The 12,518-nt window shown below is 36.6% G+C and overlaps 1 protein-coding gene across 3 annotated transcripts in view; it reads right to left on the reverse strand.

Annotated features, from left to right (window-relative positions):
• Nucleotides 1-12,518, reverse strand: part of ATRNL1 (attractin like 1) — a 1,148,868-nt gene that overhangs the window by 1,083,834 nt on the left and 52,516 nt on the right. For all 3 annotated transcript variants that reach the window (XM_001377496.5, XM_007478946.3, XM_056803697.1), the window contains exons 3-4: nt 11,081-11,194; nt 499-627 (exon numbers count right to left, since the gene is read on the reverse strand). In XM_001377496.5, the coding sequence (XP_001377533.4) occupies nt 499-627; nt 11,081-11,194 (243 nt within the window). The remainder of the gene's footprint in view (nt 1-498; nt 628-11,080; nt 11,195-12,518) is intronic.

A 12,518-nucleotide genomic window follows, 5' to 3' on the forward strand; every position in this document is an offset into this window, starting at 1 on the left:
CTGGAATGTAAGCTTTTTAAGGGGAGGGATCGCCTTTGCTTTTGCATTTTTGTGTCCCTAGCTTTTGTCACAGTGCCTGGCACACAGTAATTGCTTAATAAACATGTGTTGCTCTGCCTTGGCCTTGGTAGGAGGCACATTCCTTTGCTAAGGAGAACAGGGCATGGGAAAGCAAAATAGGCTTAAGTACAAAAGAGGAGGTTTGGAACAGTCACTGTGGAAAAGTTAATAGAGGCTCAGTCAGGGAAGAATAAAAGGACTGCCCCACAACAATTCAAACTTTGAAATATTTATGTATTTTCAGCAGGAACGAATCTCTTACTCTAGCTCAGTACCAAAGACCTGGCACAACACGGTCAGCCTTAGTCATTTCTTGCAAATTATTTTTATTTTATAGCCTTAGACTAGAATATTGATATATGATTCATACAACAATCCCCCAGAAGCCAATCATCCTAAATGGCAAGAATAATTCTGAGTTTGAATGAAAATACTTACGAATAAAAAATGTTGAAACCGGTTAGATTATAGGCAGCATCACTAAAAAAGTGAAGCAGTGCATAGCCAGATGTTGTAACAACTTCGGGGACAGTTTCATTTCCCCGGACTTCAGGGACTATCAGGCCACTAAAAAAGGAACAAACACAATTGCCCATCATGTAAATCATGCATGTCATTTTAACGCATCCCTGAAAAAGAAAAATTAACAGTGTCACTATGAAGTGGACAGGAAAAAGAAGAGTCAATTCAGCATAGGTTCTGTGAGACAAAATGTCAGTATTAAAGGAGCATCAATTCAGCATAGTTGTTCAAGCTGGCAACTACCCATCACCTTCATTCCGATGCCTTACTCTTCCTTGAACCAATGCCACCCAATACTTTGGGGTGTCAGTTCCTTTCTTCCATGCCACTACCATCCAACCACCAAAATGCAGAATTGCACAGTCAAGTCCCCTCCCTGCTATACCACTAGTCCTCATAGCATTACTACTGCCATTCCCAATTTCTATTAAAGATGGGTTTGTAGTAAGATTCTGGTTAAATGAATTCAAGAACAGTGAGATTATTATCACATGAGGAAGCACTTTAAACTTCTGAAGAGCTCTAATTATTAGAAATTTCTTTAAATTCACTTAGAATCTACCTTTTATGAATGAAGGGGTTTTAGAGTTTATAGCCATCCTATGTCTGCACTCAGATAAGTGGAATAAGTCTAATCTGTATTCCATAGGACAGACTTTCAAACACTTGAAAAGAGATATTATGCGCTTTTGGCAGGTGCTTCCCTTCCACACACCTCGCCCGTTGGAATGTAAGCTTTTTGAGGGCAGGGATGGTCTTTGCGTTTGCATTTTTGTGTCCCTGGCCTTTGGCACAGTGCGTGGCACACGGTAAGTGCTTAATAAACATATGCTGCATTGCCTTGGCCTTGATAGGAGGCACATTCCTTCACTGAAGAGAACAGGGCACGGGAAGGTGGAATCGGGGGCTCAAGTACAAAAGAGGAGGTTTGGAGCCGTCGTTGTGGAAAGATTAACAGAGACTCGGTCAGAGAAGAAGGAAAGGGCCCCTACAACAAGGAAGGCCAAGTTGACATTTTACTGCTTTTGGTCTGGGCTTAGGAATTCATTGCTGTAAAGCCCCCCTCTAGCAACTCAAGTTTTCCTCTCCTGTCGATAATGTACAGTTTAAACTCTGAGGTACCACCTCACACCTAGCAGGCTGGCCAATATGGCAGCAAAGGAAAATGATCGATGTTGGAGGGGATGTGGCAAAACTGGAACACTACTACACTGCTGGTGGAGTTGTGAATTGATCCAACCATTCTAGAAGGAAATTTGGAATTATGCCCAAAGGGCTTTAAAAGACTGTGCCTTTTGGTCCAGCTAGTCCTCTACTGGGTTTGTACCCCAAAGAGATTTTTTAAAATGTTTCTATAAAAACACTTATAACCACACTCTATGTGGTGGCAAAAAATGGCAAATAAGGGGGTATCCCCCAATTGAGGAATGGTTGGAACAAATTGTGGTAGATGATGGTGATGGAATACTATTGTCCTATAAGAAATGATGAACTGCCGGGTTTCTATATGAACTGGAAAGACTGCCATGAACTGATGCAGAGTGAAAGGAGCAGAACCTGGAGAACATTATACACAGTAACCAAAACATTGTGGGACAATCACATATAATAAACTCTGCTACTAGTAGCAATGCAATGATTAAGAACAATCCCATGGAACTTATGAAAAAAAAAATGCTAACCACAGCTAGAGAAAGAACTATGGGAGTAGAAATGCAGAAGAAAAGTATATGATTTATCACTTGGTTATATGAGTATGTGATTTGGAGTTGAAGTTTTAAAAGATTACTCTATTCCAAATATAAATAATATGGAAATAGGTTTTGAGTAATAAAACATGCATAAACCAATGGAATTGCTTGTCAGCTCCAGGAGGAGAGAAGGAAGAAGGGAGGAAGAGAACATCAATCATGTAACTATGTAAAAATACTCTTAAAAAGATAAATTAAATAATGCAAAAATAATTTAATAACCAAAGAAGGGAAACAAAAGTGAAAAAAAATAAATCTAATCTAATATCTGGGGCTTGGAACAATAAAACCTGTAAGCAAATTTAAAAAAAAATAATGTACAGGGGGCAGCTGGGTAGCTCAGTGGATTGAGAGCCAGTCCTAGAAGAGGGAGGTCCTGGGTTCAAAACTGGCTTCAGACACTTCCCAGCTGTGTAACCCTGGGCAAGTCACTTGACCCCCATTGCCTAGTCCTTACCACTCTTCTGCCTTGGAGCCAATACACAGTATTGACTCCAAGATGGAAGGTAAGGGTTTAAAAAAATAATAAAAAAATAAAAAAAATAATGTACAGTTTAAAGAGGGATCTAGAGTCATAAGAAATTAAGTGAGGGACAAGACATGAAGTTGGGTTCTCCGCCCTCCAAGACTAGCACACTCTTCATTATATCCCACATATCAAGGGCAGTTCATGTTCAACTAAACATCAAAATTTTGGTTTTTAAAACTCTATTCTTTGAATCATATTACCTCTTTTTTTCCACAAGATAACACATTTTCTCTTAACTATATGAAATCCGTTATCTTAAAGTCCAGAATCATCTTCATAGAGATGACGATCCAAATCTAATGAGATCACCAAGTGAATTAACAGAGAGGAAAAGAGAGAAAGAAAATCCAGGAGAGAGGCATGAGGAACATCTACAGTGAGTGGATGGGAACCAGCAAAGTACATTTAGAAGGAACAGGCAGAGTAGGAGGAGGAAAAATCACAAGTGACTAGAGACTATCCAGAAGGAAATGTGATCAACAGTGTCAAATTCTACAGAGGCAAAGAAGAATGAGGACTGAGAAAATGCCATTTAATGTGGCAAATATAAGATCATCTCAGGTGGGGGGCGGGGGGAGAAGAGATCATTGATAGTAAAGCAAGAATTTGGAAATGGTAACAGTAAACAAGGAGCATGTTAGCTGCCCCACCAGTTGTTGAAGACAATGTTGGAAGACATGAGTGAAGGTCCAACTAGTACTGGAAAGGAAATCAGCATCACCAAAAATTAACTAGACTTCAGGGATCAAAATAATGGAAAGAGAGAAAGGAAAGGGTTTAAGCCCTTAGTCATGGAAATTCAGAACAAAGATATAGATAACACTAAAATAGGTTACTGGAGGCTTTTTTAGCTGACGGATAAATGAACTAAGGTCCCTTTTTGGTGACCTGACAAATCTCAAACCACTGAAAAGGAGGTAGCTCTTTGGACCTAACAGACTTCTGACCTGCTAATGCGTCCAACCTAGATCTATCCCAGGGAACTAGAAAACCTTAAAGCTGTAACAGTCAATGTACATCTATTCTTCAGTAAAATCATATTTTTTTTTGTTAACTGCCTCATTGAATTTGATCTTAACAAATCCTGATCTTATACTTGAGACCAGCCCAAAACAAGTCAAGAATGCATTAAATGCCATGTTTTTGCCAGAAACCATCCAAAAGATTCCTCTGTGCCTCTATATTTAGCAAATCTAGTGGAATGGGTGTCAAGATCATTGGTAACCGGGCAGGAAGTCAGTCATCCTGCCGGTAAGCTTAATAAGCTTAAAAAGAAAAGCTTCCATTCTCTTACCCTCTTTTGAGTGTGCTGAGACTATGAGCTCTCCCTCAGACGTTTATCTCGGGAAAGGGTAGATGGGATTTTCCTCCTTCTTAGAAAGAGCTACAGAAGTTACATCACAGTGATGCATCTCATGTTTTGTCTCTTTCCCCGAGCACAAGTGGCTGAAGAATAATCTTACATTGGATGTTCCTGGTCTTGGATACTACCAAAGGTCTGTGGCCCCTGAGAAGTCCAGGTGCTGCCTACTCAGCAACAGGTACTTCCTGCAGATATGCCTTTCAAAGAAGGGATAGCCATCAACAGGAGGATAAGCCATTCATGTCTAGCTGGCCAAAAAGTTTGTACATTGAATGAGATGTTCCTTGGACATTTCAGACTGAGAAGAAAACGAAAGCTTTTCTACTCCCTCAGGCCTTCCAGCAATCTTTCCTCTCTTCTAGGAAAGTAAAATAGGAATTACTGTTTCAAAATTATTTGAAGTATTTTTTTCAGTGCCTGCTTTTGACTCTAGTGTTTTAAGCATTAATTTCATGGTTGAGGAAATAAATAACTATCCTATACTTGCTATCTGTGTAGGAGGAAATAACTGTCCTATGCTTATCTTAATACTGTGTATAATGAAGAATTTTTCTAGAAAGGAGCCTGCCTTTAGAAGCCTAAATATATGAACCTAAAATTTAAGAGATTTTTTCTTCTGAGGATCTAAAATGATAATAAGCTGACAAGCATGAGGAAAAAAGGTTTGATCCTCGTTTTGGGGTCAGGCTCTCTCAGGAATGTAACACTGGTCTTATGGCTCCATTCACATGTTCTCAACAACCATGCTTCCAGACTCAGACTCAGGCGTGTCTGGATCCTCTTGACATAAAGTGCTTCCTACCACATTGGCTTCCTTCAAACAATATATTCTCCTTAAGTATCGGCATCTTTTCTATGTATCCCCTTTTCTCCACTGGCACAGGCTAATTCATCACCTCTTGCCTAGACTACTATAATAGCCTCCCAGTAGTCTCACTGCCTCCAGTCTCTCCCTCTCCAATCTATTCTCCACACAGCTGCCAAATTGATATTCCTCAAATGCAAGTCTGGCCATGCCATGGCGCACCCCTGCCCAAAATCTGCCTTATGTAGCCTAGAAGGCAAAATTAGAACTCTTTCTGTTTGGCACTAAAACTTCACAGTATCGGTTCTCCTCATCTTTCTAGGCCATTTTCACTTTATTCCCCCCACATACATTCCAAGGTTCAAGCAAACTGGTCTACCTCTGTGTTTCCCAAAAATGATGTTTCCTAGTCTTCTGACATGGTTTTTCAGACACTGTCTATCCTCTTTGCTTCTTCCCTTCTAGCTTCTGCTCCTTGGAATTCCTAGCTTCCTTCAAGATTCAGTTCAAGAGCCATCTCCTGCATAAGATGATTAAGGTTCCCTCCATGACCTAGAGGCGTTACCACTCCACGTCATTCACTTCCAAATTACTTAGTAGTTACTTTCCACATATTTATACTGACTTGTTTGTGTACATGTTGTTGTTGCCTCCACTCCTTTACGTAACAGAGAGGACGTGAATCTAGATTTTCTTGGCTCTGAAACCAGTTCTTTATCAACTATGCCACCCTGCCCTAAGCCAGGAAAACTAACTTCCAGTTTTATGTATAAATATTCTCAGATAACCTACCCTGACAGATTTTTGCCCAGAGATTTCTACAGGTTGCCTTTCCCTTTGCTCTTTGATGGAATATTACAAGCAGTATCTCCTACTTCTTCACTATAATGTTTTACAAATAAACTTCTACATTAGTATTGTTTGTTTTTTCATGGATTTCTTTTACAAGGAGACAAATTGTTGCTGACTGACATGGTTTCTGGGCTCTTTTGGTCTCCTAATTGTAGTAACTATTTTTCAGGAATTGTTTCCCTAAATAATTGTAAATAAAAATTCAACTTCTGCAGTATGGTGGCTAACTTTACTGAACTTTTTTTTCTTCCTCTTTTTTTGATTTTTATTATTAAAAATGACTCTGGAAGAAATGAGATAAAGTACATAGTGGGAAATGTAGGATCTGCAAAAAAAAATTAAGGAACTATGTTTTAAAATATGGGTCTACATTAGTGGCAGTGTAATGTCCCTGAACAATCTGCAGGGATCTAGGAGAAAAAACACTCTCCATAAGCAGAGGACAAACTGAGGGAGTAGAAACACCGAGGAAAAGCAACTGCCTGACTACAATGGCTGAGGGGACATGACAGAGGAGAGACTCTAAACGAACACTCTAATGCAAATACTAACAACATGGCAATGGGTTCGAATCAAGAACACATGTGATACCCAGTGGAATCACGCGTCGGCTACGGGGGGTTGGAGGGAGGAAAAGAAAATGATCTTTGTCTTTAATGAATAATGCATGGAAATGATCAAATAAAATACTATCCAAAAAAAAAGAAATGCAAAAAAAAATATGGGTCTAAAACACCAACAACATGGAAATAGGTTCTGCTCAAGGATACATGTAATACCCAATGAAATTGCGCATTGGCTGCAGGAAGGGCGGGGAGAGAGGAGGGAGGGAAATAATATGATTCTTATAACCAAAAAATAATGTTCTAAATTGAATAAATTAATTCAAAATAAATAAATGAAATATGGGCCTAAAAATCCTAGGCAAAGGTCATATTTATCAAAATTTAGACATCATAATTCAAAATATATACCATACTTCATAATCAAGTAATCTTCTATGTATTACTTTCTTATGTCTCTATTAAGTTTTTCTACTAAAAGATACTATAACATATTGGAGTAGGTAAATCTTTTATGCCTTAATTTACAATAATGTTGGAATTTTATAATACCAGCACTAATTATTGTTGTTCAGTCATTTCAGTCCTGTCTGACTTTTCATGATTCCATCTGAGGTTTCCTTGGCAAAGACACAAGAATGGTATGCCATTTCCTTCTCTAGCTAGTTTTGTGGATGAGGAAACTAAGACAAACAGGGTTAAGTGACTTGCCCAGGGTCACACAGCTAGTAGGAAATTGAATCTTCTTGATTCCAAACCTGGCACTCTAGACACTTTACCCTTTAGTTGCCCCACCAGCACTAATTGCAACTAGCATCTATGTAGTTCTTTAAGTTTTAAAATATATACATTATTAGCTCTTTTGATCCTCCTACCTAATCTTTGACATAGATGCTGTTATTATTTTTATTTCCATTTTACAAATTAGAAAACTGAGGCTGGGAGTTTCTTACTTACCCAGGGTCACACTGCTACTAAGCATGTAGAGCAAAATTTGGACTCACATCTCCTGGACTGCAAAGTTCAACTCTCTATCTACTATGCCAAGTTGTTCCACTCCAACAATGTGTCCTAAAGCAGTGAGACACCCTGATGGAGATAGCCTTACAGTCCCTAAATGGAGAGAGAGTGCCACATCCCCCTGTGACCCTAATGCAAACCATCCAGAACCCTGAACCCATGAGCCCTAAGAAGGGCAGTGCCCCCTACACCAGCCCAGGCGCTGCAGAGAGCCGGGCATCCAGGGACGTGTGGGAAGATGCAGCTCGGCAATTCCCCTGCTGGCGCCGAGCCCCTTCCTTCTTAGCAGCCACAACTCAGTATTCAGAAAATAAAACTCTTGCCACCAAAGTCTTTGGAATTCTCCAACTCCTTAACATTAGAAACAGATACGATTTTATCATTGAAAACAGCACTGAGAAGACAAATTGCCATCTGCTTTGACAGTAAACAAAACCTTTCTGAAAGACCTCGGATGCCTGCAGATGCTTGAACTGGGAGCCTCATACCTTCAAGACATGGGCTCTGCCTGCCCTCGAAAAGCACAGCCCACCTCTGAGCCAGGTCCATCTGGTTTAAATCTTACCTTTAACATGCATCCTGGCAATGTGACCCTGGGCAAGTCAGCGAACTTCGTGGTTCAGAAAGCCAGGGCGACATGCAGCCACTAACCCTCCGGAGTGGAGTCTGATCAGATTAAATTGTAATTGGGGAATTTTAATCAAAAATAAAAATACAATAAAACAAAGAGTATGTGGGCCACCGGATTCATCATGCATGGATATGTGGTCGCCAGTTTCTGTTTTGGTTTGACACCAATGCTCTAGCAGCTCTCAAAGACTACACATTTCAGTGAAGGTGCCAACTTGCATTGATAGAAGGAGTTTTCTCAACTAGGACTAAAATCATAGTTTGATCCCACACATATTCCTATCCCTAATGCTTAGCACAAAACTTGGCCCATAGTAAGCACTTAACAAATATTTTTTCATTCATCCATCACTAATAATGGAAAAACTGAAATTTTGCCATTTCACTGAGAAAAATTGAATTGTACACAGGAACTATCAAGACATGTCTTAACTTGGTTATATCGCCCCTATTTTCCCAAGACATAATTTTTCCAAACAAGTGAAAGCATGACATCCTAACTTCAAAATGATCTATTTCCAGTGGGGCAGATAATTCTATTTTTTAGGTCACAACCTATCTACATGATGATGAAATTTTGTTCAGAACAATCCAAACATAATACTCTATGTTCTTTAAATAAATTAATTCCACTGGTGGCTTAAAAGGCATCTGAAAGACCATATATACATATACCAAAATATTCATAGTGCCATATTTTTAATAATAAAAAAAATTGAATGTGTTCATCTCACTGTGGCATATGAATGTAGTAGCCTGAATGTAGTATTGTAGGAAATAACAAGGAAAATTCAAATAAACATAAGAAAAGCAGACCAAAGTAAGCAGAAATAGAATGAGAAACATGATTATAATGACATAAATCAAAGATGTTGAATATTCAACACGTGACCCAATACCAAGAATAACCAAAAAAGATTAAAACATAAATGAGAAAGTTTTAATAAAATAAATAAAAAACATAATAGAACATAAGTAGTATAACTAATATTACTAAGAAGCATTCTAAGTCATTTTGCAGGCTACAGGGATATATAGCTTAGTGGGTCCATTTTTATATGAGTTTGATACGAGTGATATAAACCCTAGGAGAGAGTTGAACTATTATTTTTTTTAGTGACCAATCTTGGCTCCAGAGAACAAATGATTAAACATATTTCCTTCCTCCCAACAGAGAAATAAAGAACAACACAATATTGCATATACTGGCAGTCATTGTACTATGAAGTGTTGCTTAACTGTTTTTCCTTTCAACAAAAGACTATTCAGTAGAGGTAGTTTATTGAGAAATGAGAGCAGTACAGAAAGAAAAGGCATACATCAAAGTTTTTAACTGTTGATTAACTCATTAATAAATATATATCTCTCCCAGTGCCTAAGTTCAGGGCCTGGAACTTAGCATTCACTTAATAAATGTTTATTGTATTTTATCCCTCCCCCTTACATGTAAAAACAATTTCTAAAATTCATTTTTTAAAGTTTTTATTTCCAAATTCTCTTCCTTTTGACCCTCCTCTCCTTACTCCCTTCCTATCCTCCATCCTTCCTGAGACAGTAAGCAATCTGATTGAAATTTTACATGTGTACACATATAGAACATTTTTCTATATTAGTCATTTTTGGAAGAGATCTCAAATGAAAAAAATTAGAAAGAAAATATAATATGTTTCAGTCTGCATTTGGACTACATCACTTTGTTCCCAGAGGGCAGACGCCAACAGATGGAATGAGTTTCTGGGATTATCTCATATCTCTGTATTGCTGAAAATAACTGGGGTATTCACAATTGTGCATTAAGAAATACTGTCATCACTGTGCACAATGTTCTTCCAGTTCTGCTCATTTTGTTTTGTTTAAGTTCAAGCACATCTTTCGAGATTTTTCTGAAATGTTCATGCTTGTGATTTCTTAGAGCACAACAGTATTCCATAACTATCATATATCACAACTCGTTCAATCATTCTTCAATTTCCAATTCATTACTACCACAATAAAAGAGCTGTAATAAGCATTTTTGTACAAAGAGGTCCATTTTCCATTTTTTAAAATCTCTTTGGAATACAGACCCAATAATGGTATTGATAACTCAAAGAGTATCCCAAATTTTAGAATCTTTTGAGCATAGTTGCAAATGGATCTCTAGAATGGTTAGATCAGACTGCAACTCTATCAACAATGTATTAGTGTCCCAAATTTTCCACATCACTTCCGACATTTATCATTTTCCTTTTCTGTCATGTTAGTCAATCTGATAAATGTGAGGTGGTACCTCAGCGTTGTATTAATTTGCATTTCTCTAATCAAGAGTGATTTGGAGCACTTTTTCATATGACTATGGATGGCTTTTATGTCTTCATCTAAAAACTGCTGTCCATCCTTTTATCAATTGGAGAATGACTTTGATTTTTATAAATTTGACTTAGTTCTCTACATATTTGAGAAATTAGTCCTTTATCAAGATATACTTGCTACAAAAATTTTTTCCCAGCTTCTTTCTTTCCTTCTAATCTTGGTTACATTTGTTTTGTTTGTACAAATTTTTAAGATAAATGTTTATTACTGAACAAAGGTAACACAGTATTTCTATTTTATCCCTAAGCATTTTGCTTCTGGGGCAGTAAGGTGGCTCAGTGGATTGAGAACCAGGCCCAAAGATGGGAGGTCCTGGGTTCAAATCTGACCTCAGACACTTCCTAGACACTTAACTCCCCATTGCCTAGCCCCTATTGCTCTTCTGCCTTGGAAACAATACACAGTATTGATTATAAGACAAAATGTAAAGGTTTAAAAAAAGAATTAATACTTCCATCATTAAATATAATGCAAAATTCTGCATTAATCACACAAAAGTATATTTCTTTTATAGAACTAAAATATCAAAAATTATGATGAACTATTTTGGGCATTTGTTTGTACAATTATAAGCTAAATTTTTATAATGTATTGCTCTATTTATGTGAACATGAAAGTAGCATCATTACTCACCTAAGTACAGCTATTAAAGGTGCATATATTGAATCTCCATCATAAACATACATGTGGTCCCAACTACATTCTGTAGCAAAATGATTGAATCTTAATCTTAGGACAGCATTTGGACTAGAAAAAAAAAAAAGAATTGCTTTAGGATTAATTGATTCAATAGAGAAATATTACAGTTAGCAGAGTTGAAATACCATCAACTATAACCATTGTCACAAATTACTAAATTCAGGTCAAATGCTATATTGTGAACAAATTTAAAGAAAATTGTTAAAATCATTTAATCCATGTTAAAATAAAATTCTTAAATTTTTCATCATAGAAGATAATTCTTTTCAAAATTAATCTTCAGATTACAACTAAAATTACTTTTATTCATTAATTGCACATAATTATATAATAGCCATCTTTCTAAAGTCCCTCTTTCTTAAAATAAGAAAATAGACAGCTATTTTCTAAAAAGATAAGCAACAAGGCATTACAGTGAATGCTCTTTATTTTTCACTAGCATGAATTCTGAAAATTAGCAAATTATTCCAAAGCCTATTAAGTTGGTACAATAAACTACAATTAAATATTGCTCTTGACTTCTGAAGATTTCTAAAACTGAAACAAATAAAAGTGTCTTTAAAATTATGATGCTATAAATTATTATGGAACTTTTTTCATTGAAGAGATATTAAAAAGATTTTTGAAATTTTAGTCCCCGTATCCATTCTGATGTACCATTTGACAAATTAATAAACTGAGGCACAGATATACTAAAAAGAATTAATGAAAAATAACTAGTATTCCTTAAATCATGAAAACCTCTTTTGGAACAAGTAAAAAGGAAATTATTTCTTCTAAAAATCATTACTCTAAAAAAATAAAGTCCTAAAATAACAAAATTCAAGAAATACTCCAAAAATTTGCATAAATGTCCAGAGTTCATCCCTAACCTTGGACAATAATACCAATGGGAGAATATATTCTCAAAAAATGCTTCTTGGTACTGTTTTGCACCGCTATAAGAGATGGAATACTCAACTTTTTGTTGTGGCAACAAACTGGAAACAAAACAAATGTCCTTGAGTTGTGGAATGGCTGAAAAAATATGAATCTAATCAAATTTTACTGCAGCAAAGGAAATTATTATGATATGGCAGAACATGGAAAGATTTATATAAACTGAATAAGAATGAAAGAAGCAGAACTAAGACAATTATTTTCAAATTAACCAAAAAAAGGTAAAACAACTCTCAAAGGTTCAAAACTTCAATAAGACAGCAATCAATCAAGACTTTATGAAACTAATGGTAAAAGCATATTTTGCATTCTAAAAGACCATGTCTTGATTTGTTTTGTGAAAAGAGATTTTTTTATTTGGAAGTAAGTAGAATGGTGGACAATGATACATAAGAAAAAAGAGGGAAAAACAACAAAATAGCTAAAAATGTTA

Source organism: Monodelphis domestica, chromosome 1 (assembly GCF_027887165.1).
Source record: "Monodelphis domestica isolate mMonDom1 chromosome 1, mMonDom1.pri, whole genome shotgun sequence".
NCBI lineage: Eukaryota > Metazoa > Chordata > Mammalia > Didelphimorphia > Didelphidae > Monodelphis > Monodelphis domestica.